General features: G+C 34.9%; 1 protein-coding gene across 8 annotated transcripts in view; it reads left to right on the top strand.

Moving 5' to 3' along the window:
* Positions 1-17,048, top strand: part of ZMYM2 (zinc finger MYM-type containing 2) — a 103,386-nt gene that overhangs the window by 43,628 nt on the left and 42,710 nt on the right. For 7 of the 8 annotated variants that reach the window (XM_078449159.1, XM_078449148.1, XM_078449168.1 and 4 more), the window contains 3 exons: positions 9,883-9,954; positions 13,854-14,004; positions 14,558-14,673. In XM_078449159.1, the coding sequence (XP_078305285.1) occupies positions 9,883-9,954; positions 13,854-14,004; positions 14,558-14,673 (339 nt within the window). Of the gene's footprint in view, positions 1-9,882; positions 9,955-11,823; positions 11,907-13,853; positions 14,005-14,557; positions 14,674-17,048 lie in introns of those variants that run through there. The other variant, XM_081795560.1, reaches the window with a different exon arrangement.

The following is a 17,048-nucleotide window of genomic DNA, read 5'->3' as shown; positions in this document are numbered from 1 at the left end:
TTGAGAGAGCTAGAGAGTGAGCAGGGAGGGGCAGAGTGAGAGGGAGAGAGAAAATCCCAAGCAGGCCCCACTCATTCTGGAGCCCCAGGTTGGGGCTCAATCTCAACGATTGTGAGATCATGACCTGAGCCACCCAGGCACCCGTAATGTAAAATTTTTAATTATTTTCAAATTTAACAGTTTTTTTTTTCTTTTTATTGTTTCTGGATTTTGTTTCACATACTCTCCTTACTCCCAGACTATAAAGGAATGCTTTTCTTATTTTCTTTCTAATGTTTGCAAGCCTTCATTTTAATATTTAAATCTTTAATGCATGTAAGGGAATTTATTCTGGTATATTGTTAAATTATGGGTCAAATATTTTTTCCATCCAAATGACTGTCATTGAGAATCAGCATCTTTATGTCAAAATATCCCATTATAGAACAAGGGATTTCATTCTGTTAGATCAGAACTTATTCATAAATATTTTATCTTTTTGTTACTATTTTAAATGAGGTTTTCTCTTCCATTATTGTGTGTGTATATGTATATGTGCATATATGTATGTACATATATGTATGCCTACATATATTTTTAAATTGATTTTAAATAGCTGCTGTCTAAATCATCCTTATTGGTTGATTTTCTTGGATTTTTGACTAAGTCATCATATCATCTGCAAGTAGAGAAAGTTTAGATCTTCCTTTACATTTCTTATTCTCATTATTATTTTGTCTTGCATAATGGGTTTCCTAATAACTCCAGTAGAGTTATAAAGAGTGGAAGTATCTTTTTGTTTTTCCAGTGGGAATGCCTTTGGTATTTCCTCATTAAATTATTTGGCTTTAGGGTTGAGGTCAATATATATTAAATATATTAAAGAAGTACCCACTGATTTTTGTTTTATTAAGTATTTCACCGAAAATGAATGTTGAGTTTTGAAGGTTTTCAGTGTCTATGGAAGTGTTATGTGATTTCTTCCCTCCTTTAAATCTATTAATATGTGACTTTTTGTAATGAATTTCCTAAACCATGTAACCATTCTTGCATTGCTAGTATAAACCATACCAGGTCATTGTTATATTTTAAATGTTTAGTTGGAACTGTTAATATTTTATTTAGTATTTTCCCATTAGTATTCATAAGTGACATCATGTTTAATTTTTGGGGGGATGCATTCTTTAAGATATCAATAGGATATTTATTTTATTTTATTTATTTATTTATTTATTTATTTATTTTTTAATTTTTTTAACGTTTTATTTATTTTTGAGACAGAGAGAGACAGAGCATGAATGGGGGAGGGGCAGAGAGAGAGAGGGAGACACAGAATCCGAAGCAGGCTCCAGGCTCTGAGCCATCAGCCCAGAGCCCGACACGGGGCTTGAACTCACGGACCGCGAGATCATGACCTGAGCTGAAGTCGGACGCTTAACCGACTGAGCCACCCAGGCGCCCCTAGGATATTTATTTTAAAAAATGCTTGAGTAAAATTCAAATCCTTAATGCTTAAAACAATAAAAATGAAAATAAATGAATTAAATATTCAACTCAAAAAGTTGTAAAAAGAACAAACTAAAAGGAGAAGAAATAAATAAAGGTAAAAGTAGAAATTAATGAGTTAAGAAATAAAAACAGTACCAAAATAATTCAGAATACTGTTTCTATGATAAATCAGGTCTGTGAAAAACTAGACCAACTGATCATCAATCTAATCAGGAAAAGAGGCTTAAAAAATGGGTAAATTCACAAAAATAAGTGACAAAGTAGACTGAAGCATCAAAACAGAGGAAGTTGAAGAAAATCAGTCATAAGGGACTACTTTGTGTGCAGCTTTATATAAAAATACTGACAACCCAGACTGAGTAATTTTCTGTGAAAATAATTTTTTTGTGTGTGTGAAAATCTAATTTACCTAAATTGACTCCAGATGATACAGTAAAGCAGAGAATCTCCCTAGAAGAAATAGAGATAGTTATCAGTGAACTAACCCACAAGGAGAAACAGACTGAGATGGTTTCATAGGAAAATTCCATCAGATTTAAACTAGGTAATCTGAGTGCTATTTTAAATCATTCCAGAGCATAAAAAAGGTGTAAAATAACTTTAAATTTTTTTAAAATTGTGATAAATATATATAACCGAATTTCCAATTGTTCTGAAACATTTTTAAGTATACAGTTTAGTGGCATTAATTGCATTCATAATGTGCAACCATTGCCTCTATTTTCAAAACTTTTCAATGACTCAAACAGAAAGTGACAAGCCAGTAACTCCTCATTTTCTCCTACCTCCCTGATCCCTGGTAATCTCTAATCTTCTTTGTGTCTTTATGAATTTGCCTATTCTAGATATTCCATATACTTGAAATCATACATTACTTTGTCCTTTTGTGTCTGGTTTATTTCACTTAAACATTTGTGTTTTATTATAATCATCTCAGTAGGTGTGGGGTGGTATCTCTGTGGTTCTCATTTGCATTTCTGTGATTACTAATGCTGTAGAGCATATTTCCATGTGCTTATGGACAATTTGTGTATCTTTGAAAGTATTGAAGTCCTTTGCCTGTGTTGATTGAATTGCCTTGTTTTTCCTTTTATTTTTCAATTGTAGTAGTTTTTTATATGTTCCAAATATTAATCCCTTATTTGACATATGGTTGCAGATGTTGTCTCCTGTGTGTTGCCTTTCTGCTTTTTTGATAATGTCATCTAAATGTACAAAAATTTTGATGTTAATAAAGTCCAGTTAACCTCTTTTTTCCTTGTTGATTATGTTTTTGGTCCATACCTAAGAATTTGTTTGTAAAATCAAAAGTTAAGATGGTTTATCCCTATGTTTTCTTCAAGACGTTTATGGTTTTAACTCCTATTTAGGTCTTTGGTCCATTTTGAATTAATTTTTGTTTAGGATATGAGACAGGCATCCAGCTTCTTTCTTTTGTATGTGGAAATCCAGTTGTCCCAGCATCATCATCTGTTGAAAAGAGTATTGTTTCTCCCATGGAATGGACTTATTATACTTGTGAAATATTAATTGGCCATAGATGAGTAGGTTTATTTCTGGACTCTCATTGGATATTCCATTCATCTACGTGTCTGTTCTTATGCAAGAGCCACACTATTATGATAACTGTGTAGTAAGTTTTGAAATTAGGAAATGAGTCTTCCAACTTTGTTGTTCTTTAGAGATTGTTTGGATATTCTAGACTCATTGCAATGTTATGTGAATTGGAGGATTAGCTTTTCCATTTCTCCAGAAAAGGCTATTAGAATTTTGATAGTGATTGCATTGAACCTGTAGATTGCTTTGGGTACTATTGACATTTCAACAGTGTTAAATCTTCCTGGCTGTGGATATGGGTTGTCTTCCTATTTATTTAGACCTTTCTTAATTTCTCTTAGCAGTTTTTTCATAGTTTTCAGTGTACAAGTCTTCCATTTTCTTGGGTATATTTATTTCTAGGCATTTCGTTTTTAACACAATTGTTAATGTAATTGCTTTATTAACTTCCCTTTCAGATTGTACATTGCTAGTGTTTAGAAATACAAGTGATATTTAAGTGTTGATCTTGTACCCTGCAACTTTGTTGAATTTGTTTTTTAGCTCTAGTAGCTTTATTGTGGATCCTTTGGAATTTTTCCCATCTAGTTATGTTATGTGCAAATAGCAGTAGTTTTACCTCTTTGTTTCTAATTTGGTTGTCTTTTATTTCTTTTTCCTAAATGTTTTGGCTAGAACTTTCACTATTGACTAGAAGAAGTGACGAAATTGAGTATCCTTGTTTTGCTTCTAATCTTGGAAGAAAAGCCATCTGTCTTTGACCATTGAGTCTGATGCTAGTTGTGGGTTGTTCATACATGGCATTTATTATGTCGCAGTACTTTTCTAATATTCTTACTTAGTTTGTTGAGTGTTTTAGTCATAAAAGTATGTTGGATTTTGTCAAACTTCTCTACCATTTGATTATCATGTGGTTTTTACCTTCATTATATCCATGTGGTTTATTACATTCATTATTTTACGTTGAACCACTCTTTGCATTACTAGGATAAACCCCACTTGACTGTGTTGTATAATACTTGCAGTATGCTGCTGAATTTGCTTAACGTTTAACCTCTTAAATTTATATCTAATTTAAGCTGGTAACAACTTAATTGGCATTTAAGAACTCTGCTCCTGTAGGGGCTTCTGGGTGGCACAGTTAAGTGTCTGACTCTTGGTTTCATCTCAGGTCATGATCTTGCAGTTTGTGAGTTTAAGCCCCACGTTGGGCTCTGAGCTGCCAGTGTGGAGCCTGCTTGGGATTCTCTTCCTCTCTCCTTCCCTCCGCCCACCCCCCTTTCTCATAAACTTAAAAAAATAATAATAATAATAAAAAAAAAGGAACTCTGCTCCTGCTCCTGTATAGCTCCAGCCCCATTTATGTTACAATAAATTACATCTTAAACATTGTTTGCACAATAACAGGTTTACAATTATGTTTTGTACATTCGTCCTTAAAATCATGTAGGAAGTAAAAAGTGGATTTATAAGCTAAAGTACTCCAGTACTACGTTTTATATTTGCCCATGTAGTTATTTTTTTTTTAAATTTTTTTTTAACGTTTATTTATTTTTGAGACAGAGAGAGACAGAGCATGAACGGGGGAGGGTCAGAGAGAGGGAGACACAGAATCTGAAGCAGGCTCCAGGCTCCCAGCTGTCAGCACAGAGCCCTACATGGGACTCGAACTCACAGACCGTGAGATTATGACCTGAGCCGAAGTCGGCCGCTCAACCGACTGAGCCACCCAGGCGCCCCTGCTAAAGAGTCTTATTTGTTTACTCTGTTACTGTCTAGTTTCCTTTCCATTTCAGCCTAAATCTTTGACTGTCTTTAACAATTCTTTAGAGTAGGTCTAGTGGTAACAAATTCCCTCAGTTTTTTATTTGATATGTCTTTATTTGTCCTTCATGTTTGGATAACAGTTTTGCCGGGTATAGTATTTTTGTTTGAAAGTTTTTTTTCTTTCAGCATTTTATATATGTCCTTTTGGCTTCCATGGTCTCTGATAAGAAATTGGTGGAAAATCTTACTGAGGTTTCTTTGTACTTGATAAGTAGCTTGTCTCTTGCTACTGAAGATTCTCTGTGTCTTTCAACAGTTTGATTATAATTTGTACTGTTGTGTGTCTTTTTGAGTTTATCCTACTTATAATTTGTTGTGCTTTTCAGGTTTGTGGATTTCTTTCCGATCATCAAATTTATGAAGTTTTCAGCCATTGTTAAAATTTGCTTGTTCTCTCTATTCTTTTGGAGCTGTCATAATGTACATGTTGGTCTGCTTAATTTGTCCTATAGGTTCTTTAGACTTTGTTCACTTTTTTTTTTTTTTTTTTTTTTCATTTTCTTTCTGTTCTTTAGACTATATTTAATTTCAACTTTGGCCTTAGTACTGCTGGTGAAAGTTTGACTCTGCTAGTTCTCTCATCGGGTAGGTGACAAGGTACCTTGTTACTTTCTGATAGGTTAAGAAGTTCAGGCTCCCTACTTGACCTTTTCTTATGTCACCCTAGCTGGGTTGCTGGCATGGGGTACCTCATTATAGCCAGGCAAAGGTGGAGTCTAGGCTTTCTACTTGTCCTTTCTAGTGTGGGTGGGGTTGGTGCCACATTGCTCCTGTGGTGTTTGGATTGAGTGGAGGGTCTGTTGACTGAAAGTTTTCTGTCCTTCTAGGTTGTAATTCCAGTTGTATTTCTCCTATAGCTGTGTCGTTTCTGTTGCTGGTTTTAAGATTTTTTTCCTTTGCTTTTATTTTTATCCAAATTTTAATATTATTTAAAATTTTTCAGAAATTTGACTGTGATATATTGTGATTCCTTCAGTTTATCCTTCTTGGGGTTTGCTCAGCTTCTATCTGTAGGCTTATATCTTCTGCCTAGTTTGCAGTGTTTTCAGACATTTTTTTGAGAACTTTTTCAGCCTTATCCTCTTTTTCCTCTCCTTCCAGGACTCTAGTGATATGAAAGTTAAATATTTGTTACAGTCTTACAGATCCCTGAGGCTCTGTTCTTTTTTATTTTTTCCATCCAAGCCTGTTTTCTTTCTATTCAGATTGGATAATTTCTGTATTTTCCTTCACTGCTTCTTTCCTCTGTCTTTGTTCTGCTATTTGTTGTTTTTTTCTTGTTGTTTACTAATAATTTTTTTTAGAATGGTTTTAGTGTTATAGAAAAATGAGGAAGATAGTACAGTGTTCTCATGGTAAGGTCTTCTGTTGACACCTTAAATTAGTAAGATAATATTTGTTACATTTACTGAACTGGCATTATGAAAAGTCCATAGTTTATTTGGATTTCCTTCACTTTAAAAAAAAAAAGTTTATTTATTTTTGAGAGAGATAGAGTATGAGCAGAGGAGGGGCAGAGAGAGAGGGAGACAGAATCTTGAAGCAAGCTCCAGGCTCTGAGCTGTTAGCACAGAGCCCAATGCAGGGCTTGAACTCATGGACCGTGAGATCATGAACTGAGCTGAAGTCGGATGCTTAACTGGCCCACCCATCCAGGTGCCCATGGATTTCCTTAACTTTTATATAATGTCTTTTTTCTGTTCTAGGATCGTATCTAGAATACCACATTATACTCAGTAATCATGAAACCTTAGGGTAGTCTTGGTTGTGACATTTTCTCATAGTTTTGTTTTTAATGGCCTTGACAGTTTTTAGGATTTAGGTGTATTGTAAAATGCCTTTCTTTTGGAATTTGATGTTTTCTCATCATTAGATTGTAGCTGTAGGTTTTTAGGAGGAATGTCACAGATGTGTTTACCTTTTACAGTTTTTTTTTTTTAATTTTTTTTTTTTTCAACGTTTTTTATTTATTTTTGGGACAGAGAGAGACAGAGCATGAACGGGGGAGGGGCAGAGAGAGAGGGAGACACAGAATCGGAAACAGGCTCCAGGCTCTGAGCCATCAGCCCAGAGCCTGACGCGGGGCTCGAACTCACAGACCGCGAGATCGTGACCTGGCTGAAGTCGGACGCTTAACCGACTGCGCCATCCAGGCGCCCCTACCTTTTACAGTTTTGACGTTTTCAGCGTATCATAAGGGTACACCTATCAACATGATTTAAAATGACTGCTGAAGTTGATGTTTATCACCTTGCTGCAGTAGCATTTGTCAGGATTCTCCGTTGTAAAGCCCGCCTCCTCCCATTTCCATGTTGTATTCTTGAAAATGAAGTCACTGTCTCCTTTAGGGTGGAGTATACAGTTACTAGGGCTTTTTCTGCATAAGAGATTTGTCTTTTCTCTTACATTTATTACTTTATTCAGTCATTTATTAATATCAGTAGGGACTCCTGGATCACATGGCAACAAAAGGCAAAAGAAAAACAATTCAGTTTCTTTATAGTTTACAGCCCATTGACAAGTCCTTGAGACAGGCAGAGTGACCTTCCTCTAGGAATTCAACTGACTCAATATTAATACTTTAGCTTAACATTAGCCTGCCTCCAGGATCCTAGAAGTCTCCTTTAACATGTAAAAATTCCTTTGGAAGCTTCCTTTTATCTCTACCCCCAAGATGTATGTTAGTAATCATCCTCCAAGCTTATGTCTCCATGATATTTATCTGAAAGGTCTCCTGACTAAGGTTTTACTAGACCATAGTAAATGACCTTTTCCTAACAACAGCTGGCTACTAGCCCCTCAAGGTTCCAGAAACCTTGCTTCCAAACTTAGAGTCTTATGCTATCCCTAACTCCCTCCCAGCTTGAAAGTGTATAATCAGCCACTCCTCACAACCGCAGTGCAGCTCTTTCTGCCCTCGGGTCCTATCCCTGTGCTTTAATAAAACCAACTTTTTAGGGGTGCTTGGGCAGCTCAGTTGGTTAAGCATCCGAACTCTTGATTTTGGCTCAAGTGATGATCTCGTGGTTTGTGAAATTGAGCCCTGTTTCAGGCTCCACGCTGACAGAGCGTTGTCTGCTTGGAATTCTTCTCTCCCTCTGTCTTTACTGTTCCCTGTTCCTGCTCTTGCTTTCTCTCTCTCTCTCTCTCTCTCTCTCTCTCTCAAAATAAATAAACATTAAAAAAACAAACAAACAAAAACACCCCTTTTGCACCAAAGACACCTCAAGAATTCTTTGTTGACTGTTTGCTGCTAAACCCCAGTGTTATCACATCAGTGGGTATTTTATAATTTGGGGCTATAATAAAATATGGGTTTCTTTTGTTAATCAAAATTTTCTAGCTTTGGCCATTGGGAGCATTTTCACTTGATTCCTGTGTTCTTTTGACATATCTTATATATCCATTGATTTTTAAAATGTCTGTTAATAGTTTTTTTCATTCTAGAATTTCCATTTGGTTCTTTATATCTTCTTCTCTTTTGATGAGAATTTCTATTTTTTCATTGCTAAATATTTTTATTCTTTATTGAAGCATTTTTATCATGGCTGTTGGGGCACCTTGGTGGCTCAGTGGGTTGAGTGTCTGACTCCTGATTTCAGCTGATTTCCTGATTTCCTGATCTTGTGGTTCATATGATCAAGCCCTGCATTGGGCTCTGTGCTGACAGCACTGAATCTGCTTGAGATTCTCCCTCTCTCTGTAAATATTTAAAAAATCTTTGTCATATAATTCTAACGTTTCTGTACTTTCTATGTTAGCATCTACTAATTATCCTTTTCCATTTAAATTGTTGTTTTTGTGGTTTTGGGTAGGATTCATGATTGATCGATCGATCGATCGATTGATTGGTTGATTTTGTTAGAAGCCTGGAAATTTGGGGTATTATGTTGTTATATTCTGGGTCTTATTTAAACATTCTGCTTTAGCTGGCTTTATTTGACACTGCTGTGGCAGGAGTGTGAAGGCCTCAGTATTGCCAGGTGCAGGCAGAAATCCAGGCTCTCCACTTGGCCTCTGTTGACACCCATGAGGTGGGAAGAGCTCCTTGCTACCTTGGAGAAGAGAGTGGGAGTTCTGGCTCCCCTCTGGGCTCTGGCGGATCCACCCTAACTGGGAAGAGTAGGAATATCTTCTCACTGCTCTTCACCTAGCCTCTATTGACACCAAGTGATCCTATTCTAGTGGGTATAGAAAATACTCTTTATACTGTCGTTAAATGAAATAAAAATTATTTAAAAAATGTTTCGTCTTTCATTCTGTAAAATATCATTTTCATGTTTAATTCATATATTGCATGTTGATAATTCACAAGTAAGCAAATGGAAATCCATGCATACCGTGTTACTTGATAAAAGGACACAGACATTTTTGGAGAGCCCTACACATGATGCTGTAGTGAATGTCTCTTCCTATAGCCTGGGGAAACTGAAATTGAGTGGTGATCTTATCCTTGCCTTCCCCTCCCCTTTTGACCTTTGTCTCTAACATTTTAACTTGGCTACCATTGTTGTTTATGCCCCCCTTGGTGAATTAGTTTCTGGAATATACTGATACAGGTAATTAATCATTTAGATCCTGGCAGCGGAGATTGTAGGATACTTAACACTTCTCTTCCAGTATTTTATTTTCCATTTTCTTGCATAGTATTTTGATTTTAATGGAAAGCAGGATGCTTTTCTGCAAGGAATAAAGGTGTAAATTCATATGTGCTGTAAGCTGTCACGTGTTCTGAAAAGAGTTTCCAAAACAACCCATTTGCCGATTATGAAAACTGTAACTACATACTTTCCAAATCACTTCATTTAGAATGCTTTGAGGTACCAGAGGCTGTAATGAGATCTTACAATACATTGTCGCCTAAGAGAAATAAGTAATTTTTCTTTTTGGCTATGTCACAATAGAGGCAAGTCAAGTCTAAGGGTCTGTCGATAATTTGTTACCTGTTATTGTATTATTTTATTATCAAATGAGGTTTTTTTCCTATAAAGTCTTAAAATCTTTTTTCAGGTAGGTAGCCATCCAAGCTTCCTGAAGGAGGTTCGAGATCACATGCAGGACTCTTTCTTAATGCAGCCTGAGGTAAGCAGGAATGTGGCTCTGGTTAAGCCCTTGATAATTCCCTATACTGCTTTACTGTCTTTATTACGTATCTGAAAAATCACGGGCATTTTAAAGTATTATGTTAAAATTTATGAACTTAAAATATGTCAGATGATGATCGTTTTCTTATGTTATTGTAGGCAAACTTTATTTCACTAAACTTTACATGTATTTTCTTGTGGTATGCTTGTTTGCTTTTAGGTATTTGTTATGAAAAAGTATTTCCAGATAAAATTTAGGCACAGTACCTTGTCTACAATAGGCACTTAAATTTAAGGTATAAAAGGCCCTTTTGTGCCTACTTCAAAGATATTACAAACCCTTTATTTCATAAAAATTTCCAAATTCATATTCCTTAATCCAGATGAATAAGTTGGTGTATAAATTAATATGTGAATGATAAATGTATACAACTAATAGTAACTGTAGTACAAGGAATTTCATATTGAGATAATGCTGCTATATGATTAATCTATAGACCTTATTTGAATTTTAAAATATCGATGTCCCTTATGTAAATGAAAAACAATTATTTCTTGTTTAGGATCAAGTCTAGGATCATAGGCCATTCATTATTTCTCTAAAAATGTGTATCTTTTTCCCTCCCTCTTCTTCTGAGACCCGACTTCCAGATATATTAGATTTCCTGCTATTGTTCCATGGTCCGTGTGGCTCTTGTATTTATTGGTTTTCTTTCTTTTTTTTCTTCTTCATTTTGGACAGTGTTTACTGTGTCTTTAATTTTACTAATCTTTTCTAATCAAATGTTAGTCCCATGTGGTGTGTTTTACATCTTAGCTCTTGTATTTCTCATCTCTGGAAGTTCCATATGGGTCTTTTTTATATCTTCTATTCCTTGCCTCATTATGTTCGTGTTTTCCTCTACCGATTTCTTGAATATATCAGCATATTTATCATAGCGCTTTTAACATTTTGCCTACTATTTTCATAGCTGTCATTTCTAGATCTGTTTCCACAGCTTGATTTTTTTAATTTCTACATAATGAGTTATATTCTGTTTTGTGGAATGTTTAAAAGCCATTGTTTCATATATTTGGTATAGTTTTCTAGTTTTTAAAAGTGGGAGGTCAAATCCAGCCTCTGATACTCCCATCGTGGCTGGAGTGGAAGTCCCGTCTGCTTTAATCTGAAATAGTTCCCTAGTCTTTGTCTTTCATGACATTGACATTTTTGAATCCTATGGGACATTTCATAGAGTGCCCTCAGTGTGAAGTAGATTGAACCTTTATCTCTTGAGTACCTTCCCACGTGGTTCACCGACTTGGTCAAAATGTAGTCAAAGAAATGTATTAATTAACATGTAAAAGGAAAAATTAAAGGGAAGTTTTAAAATCATGTGATGATTAATTTTGGTGTGCATATGGAATTGGTTAAACTTGAAATGTAAGGCACCATTTTTCAATGAGTATAGTGAAAATGAACCAATCTGCCATAAACTCCCCATTATATTTACCTTTTGCCTTACCAGTATCTCGTTTTAATTAGTTCTGCCTTAATTCTTTTACACTGAATTTATATGTAGGTTTATTTTCTCCCATGCCCGAATGAGGAATATAATAATGGTGAATTTGTTACAGTTAATTTTATTTTAAAAATCACTCAATGTATAATTTATAGGATGAATGAAACTTAAATATGATTATTTTGATTGTTTACATATAAAACAGAAAACATGGCATGAACGGATATCCTTTTTTTTGCTAATGTTCTTTCATGAAGTGAGTCCTTTTATTTTTGATGTAGTGGTGGCTGTGAAAGTGGCTGTGTTAAAATATTTTCAATATTAATGATTCTATCTTTCTGATAGTACTTTCTCATTCTCTTCAGATAAAAGTATTTGTCAGTGTGGACCAGTTGCTTAGCTCCTTGTTTACTTGACCCAATTCAACTGGTCTACTTTTTATTGGTACGTCTTAAAACTTACTAATTACTTAACCATTCTGCCAATAAAATTATTGTCAACTTGAAGGATGTTTCTAATAAGTTAAAACAAAAATCTAATCTGAGATTAGATTAGATGGTCGTACTTCATTTATATTGGTAAAAGAAATCTTTATGGGTGCTGCTACATGCAGGTCTTGTACAAACATCTACTGAGAGCTACTTGGCTTTATCTCTCTATAATCCTGTGATCTAATGGCAAGTGTCCTGATAATTTTAGTATTCCTAATTTGTACTGTGGTGCCAGATTTTAAACATTCTTTTTTTCTTTCATTGTTTTATTGATGTTTTCTTTTATCCTTTCCCCATTATAAAAATTTAAATTATCATATAGGCCTCAGGAAAATATTTTGTCATTTCAAACAAAAACCAGCATTCTCCTCTTTGTCACATTGGGAGAGTCATAATTAGATTTAATAGGTTTGCAGCTATTTTTTGTTCCTTGTTACTGTTCTTTTGCTGTTGATAAGTATTTCCTTTTGCAGTCTGTCAGATGTTGAAGAAGGAGTTGATTTCTACTTTGAAAAGTAAAACTTAGGACTTATGTTAAAGTAATATGAGACTTAAGTAAATGAGGAGTAGACAGCATTGGTTACTTTTTTACAGTACCAGAATGCATATAACATACATTCCTGGCACATAAACAGCTCTGTTTTTTTTAATACCTCTTCTGTTTGTTGCATGCTAAGAAAGTTTTTTTCTTTCTTTGATGTGGATGTTAGTTATTTGTTTTGGTTATTTTCCCTTCAACTTACTACCTTTATTTTCTAAAATCCTGTGGCGCTCATGAAATTTGTCCATGCAATTTACCCATTTTGTTATTTTTGGCCTGCTTGTTACCTTCCCCGATGTCTATTTATCAGTCATCTATCCGTGGAATATTTTAAGGCCTTTTAATATCATATTGTACTGAATGCTTTGGGGTATGATGAGGAGAAATAATCTCAACACCAGGTAGAAAGGTGGATACAATTATTTTGCAACACGACACGTGATACTTGATCTAACTAGTTATGATGATTGTATAACCACTCAGAAGACAGCTCAAATACAAGTTGCACCTATCGCTTTTCCGTATGTTTGATTTCTAATGAGACTATTTGTGTTTATCATATAAACATACCAGTTCATCTGAATTGTATTTTTGTAAGACTCTATATTTCAGTAATACTGCTTTTGTCTAGTAATTTTCAACGTGTACCTCCTTTAGTCTTACCATCATATATTTTACCTTGTGGCTTTGAATTAGTGTTGGCAAATATTCGCTCTTGCCAGAAGGATTGACTATTCTTATCTGTGGACTAATTATTAGCTTTAGTTAATAGCCCAAAATCAGGTTGAATGACTTTGTTTTAGTTAAAAAAAAAATTTAAATACGGTGTTTTATTGTGGTTGAACGAGGTTTTAAATGTAGAATACAAAGGTATGGTTAATTGGTTTTAAGAGAAGTTCCGTAAGTTTTTGGGACAGCAGCACAGCTCAGTGCAAAAAGTATTTAACATCAGACTTTGCTCTGAAGGACCGTAGTCATTTGATTATTAAGGCTTACATTTTATAGACACATTTAATTTCTTCTGTCAGATGACAAAGAAGTGTGTCATGGTCAGCAGAAAACACTGTGTCTTTGTTGTTTTCAGTTTTTACTTAAGGATATATAGGGATTCTGTTAAACTAATTAATAGGGGAAAAAAATCCAGTTTTTGAAAGAGACTTAGCTGAGATCATTACTTTTGTTTGAACCTAATTTAGATGCATTGCAGTTAACAGTTTGCATCCAGATGAAGATTTCTGACCCACTAAACCTGATTAGGGATTAACAGAATTATTTTGCAGAGAGAAAAGGTGTACTGAAAAATAGAATTTTTTTCTAATTAAATTGTGATTTTCTTAATTTTCTTTTTTGTTTCAAATTTTAGAAATATGGAAAACTGACCACTTGTACTGGTTGCCGAACACAGTGCAGGTTTTTTGATATGACTCAATGTATAGGTCCTAACGGATATATGGAGCCATATTGTTCAACTGCTTGCATGAACAGTCACAAGACAAAATATGCAAAATCACAAAGTAAGTTTCAGGTATTTGGAAAGTTAAAAGACTTTAATAACATGACTAATTTCTTAACTGCACTTTCCCTTTAACTTTGTTTTTATACTTGTTTTTAACTGCATAAACTATTTTTATTCATCACATTAAACTTTCTTACCGCAGACTTCTTAAAAATTTTTTTTTAATATTTATTTTTGAGAGAGAGACAGAGTGTGACCAGGGGAGGGGCAGAGAGAGGGAGACACAGACTCTTAAGCAGGCTCCAAGCTCTGAGCTGTCAGCACAGAGCCCGAGGCGGGGCTCGAATTCACGAACTGCGAGAACATGACCTGAGCTGAAGTCAGATGCTTGACTGACTGAGCCACCCACATGCTCCCACTGCAGACTTTTTTAGTGCTTTTTAACCGTTCCATAGATCTTTCATTTTCTTTAATTTTAGGTGATTGGTGAAGTTCTGTCCATGGCTGTACAGAAGGTTCCATTAAAAATTACTCTCAGAGGTCAAGTAGGATTTGTTTTTAGGCTTTTATTACTTTATAAAGAACTCAGATATGTACTTTTTCTCTCCTAGGTTTGGGAATTATTTGCCATTTTTGTAAGCGAAACTCCTTACCTCAATATCAAGCCACAATGCCTGATGGGAAACTGTATAACTTCTGCAATTCCAGTTGTGTGGCTAAATTTCAGGTTTGTTATTTATTTTGGATCTTTCCCACTCCCAACAAAATACACACGGGAAATAGACAGTGTAATATGCTTCATCTTTATTTAATATGTTAACTTGCGTGTTGTTTGTTGAGGGCCAGACTGCAGGCGGAGGTCATAGAGTCACGGTAATAGACATGGCTGCAGATGCTTACCGTGTGGCATGGAGACTCTGATGACTTTTCAGTTGTTATTTATATAACAGACTTGAAGGAAAATAAGTTTTAGTATAATGGAGCTCGATGCCCGATGTGTACTATTTTCTTAGTGGTTTCAATAACATGTGGCTCTGAAGGAGACTTCTGTTTTATGATAAAACAAAACTATGACAAAACTATGACCAACATGAACAAAACATACGACAACTATTTGTCAGAAATATGCCAGTTAAAAAGGGGATTGGACTTGTTACAGTGGGCCCTAATTTAATACAAAATCAGTTTAGGGAGACCTTTTTCATTTTTGTAAAGGTAAAGAACTTTCTGGCCTACTTCTTCAAAGTCGGGGTTATGGATAACTTCAGAAGATGTATTACTGGAAGTGTTCGGACTTAAACTGACCACTGGGAGGGAATAGTTGAAAATGGGATTCAGCATTAGTTAAGTGGCATGAGTAGGTTTACTTATGTGAAAAATTCAAAATATTTTTGAAATACTTGTGAATACTTGAAATATGTATGAAATACCTATGTGAAAAATTCGAAGATTCAATCCAGTACATAAAGTGATGCTTCATGATAGTGAATCTTCCAGCATTTCCACAATGTTGTAGGTACTGTATTCTGCATTATATAGCCTGAAAATGTAGTCTCTTAAATATGTGACAGTAGTTGTAACCGTTATTTTCATTTAAATTCAGGTGGTTTTTAACTCAACCAGGCACATGTTGTTTTTGTTAATAGTTATATCCTCCACTGAGTTAAGTTAATAAGCCATATTCATAACTAAACTTTTATTTTGGAAGCTGGGATCGTGGCAATTGAGAAATCCTTTAGAGTGGTAAAATACTGCTTCGGACTTGGCTTTTCCAAAACTAGAAATTAAGGAATAAGGAAGGATTAATTAGATGAGAGAATGACAGAGTCTTTGACATGCTGCTTCTCAGACTTCACCTTTCTGTATTACTTTTTGATGTTTGAAATGTTAATGGAAAATGTTTTTTAAAAAATGTTTTCACTACTTTTTTCATTTAACTGAAACTTGTATTGCCCATGATTTGATGAGACCACTCGTGTATGTACATTGTATGTGCATTGTATCTTGTAAATACTTAATGTAGATTCTTATAGCCAGATAAGCCTGTAAGCAGCCTCCTCGCTATAACCGCGTAAAAGTAATACAAAGTTGACAAATAGACAAGCAGCATTTTTTTCCTTTCTCTGTATCTTAAAGCAAACCATAGATTTTGAGCTTTATGTCTTTATTAGATGTTTTTCCATTTCAAAATAAGGTAATAGGATAGTATTTCATTTGTTTTGAAAGAATACTTAACTTTAATGGACTTGCAGTTTTTTTGAAGTGAAGTGTAAGAACACTAGCTGGTTTTTATTTAAAAAATGTATTCACCTGATGGTTACTGTCTTAAATCTGCATGTTTTGTTTTTTCACAAATCTTGATTGTGTTGTATGTTGTATGCAGAAGTTTTAAGAAATGTTTAAAAAACATCTTTTTTTAGATGTTTACTTATTTATTTTTATTTATTTTTTTTTTTTAATTTTTTTTTTCAACGTTTTTTATTTATTTTTGGGACAGAGAGAGACAGAGCATGAATGGGGGAGGGGCAGAGAGAGAGGGAGACACAGAATCAGAAACAGGCTCCAGGCTCTGAGCCATCAGCCCAGAGCCTGACGCGGGGCTCGAACTCACGGACCGTGAGATCGTGACCTGGCTGAAGTCGGACGCTTAACCGACTGCGCCACCCAGGCGCCCCTTTACTTATTTATTTTGAGAGAGTGCACACGCGTGCGTGCGAGCAGGGAAGAGACAGAGAGAGAGGGTGAGAGAGAGAATCCCAAGCCTGTCATGGGGCTTGATTTCACAAACTGAGATCATGACATGAGCCGAAACCAAGAGTCAGATGCTAAACCTAGTCACCCAAACGCCCCAAATTTTTTTTAAATAAATTTTTTTTCCTCTCCTAACTGCCACCCTGAAAAAAATTTAATATATTCTGAAGATTATATATGCCATGTAATATGTTAGAGAATGAAGATTACAGCATACTCACCACTCACGTTAGAAACTCGAACAAAACTTTTAAAACCCATCTATGCTTATATCTTTTCCTATTCTGTAAGTTGTTTGAACTTTTAAAAATGCCATAAAATGAAGACTATTGTTATCAATACCAGTCTGTT

The sequence above is a fragment of the Panthera onca genome, chromosome A1, assembly GCF_046562875.1.
Source record: "Panthera onca isolate mPanOnc1 chromosome A1, mPanOnc1 haplotype 2, whole genome shotgun sequence".
NCBI classification, from domain to species: Eukaryota; Metazoa; Chordata; class Mammalia; order Carnivora; family Felidae; genus Panthera; species Panthera onca.
This window is presented reverse-complemented; position numbering and strand designations above follow the sequence as displayed.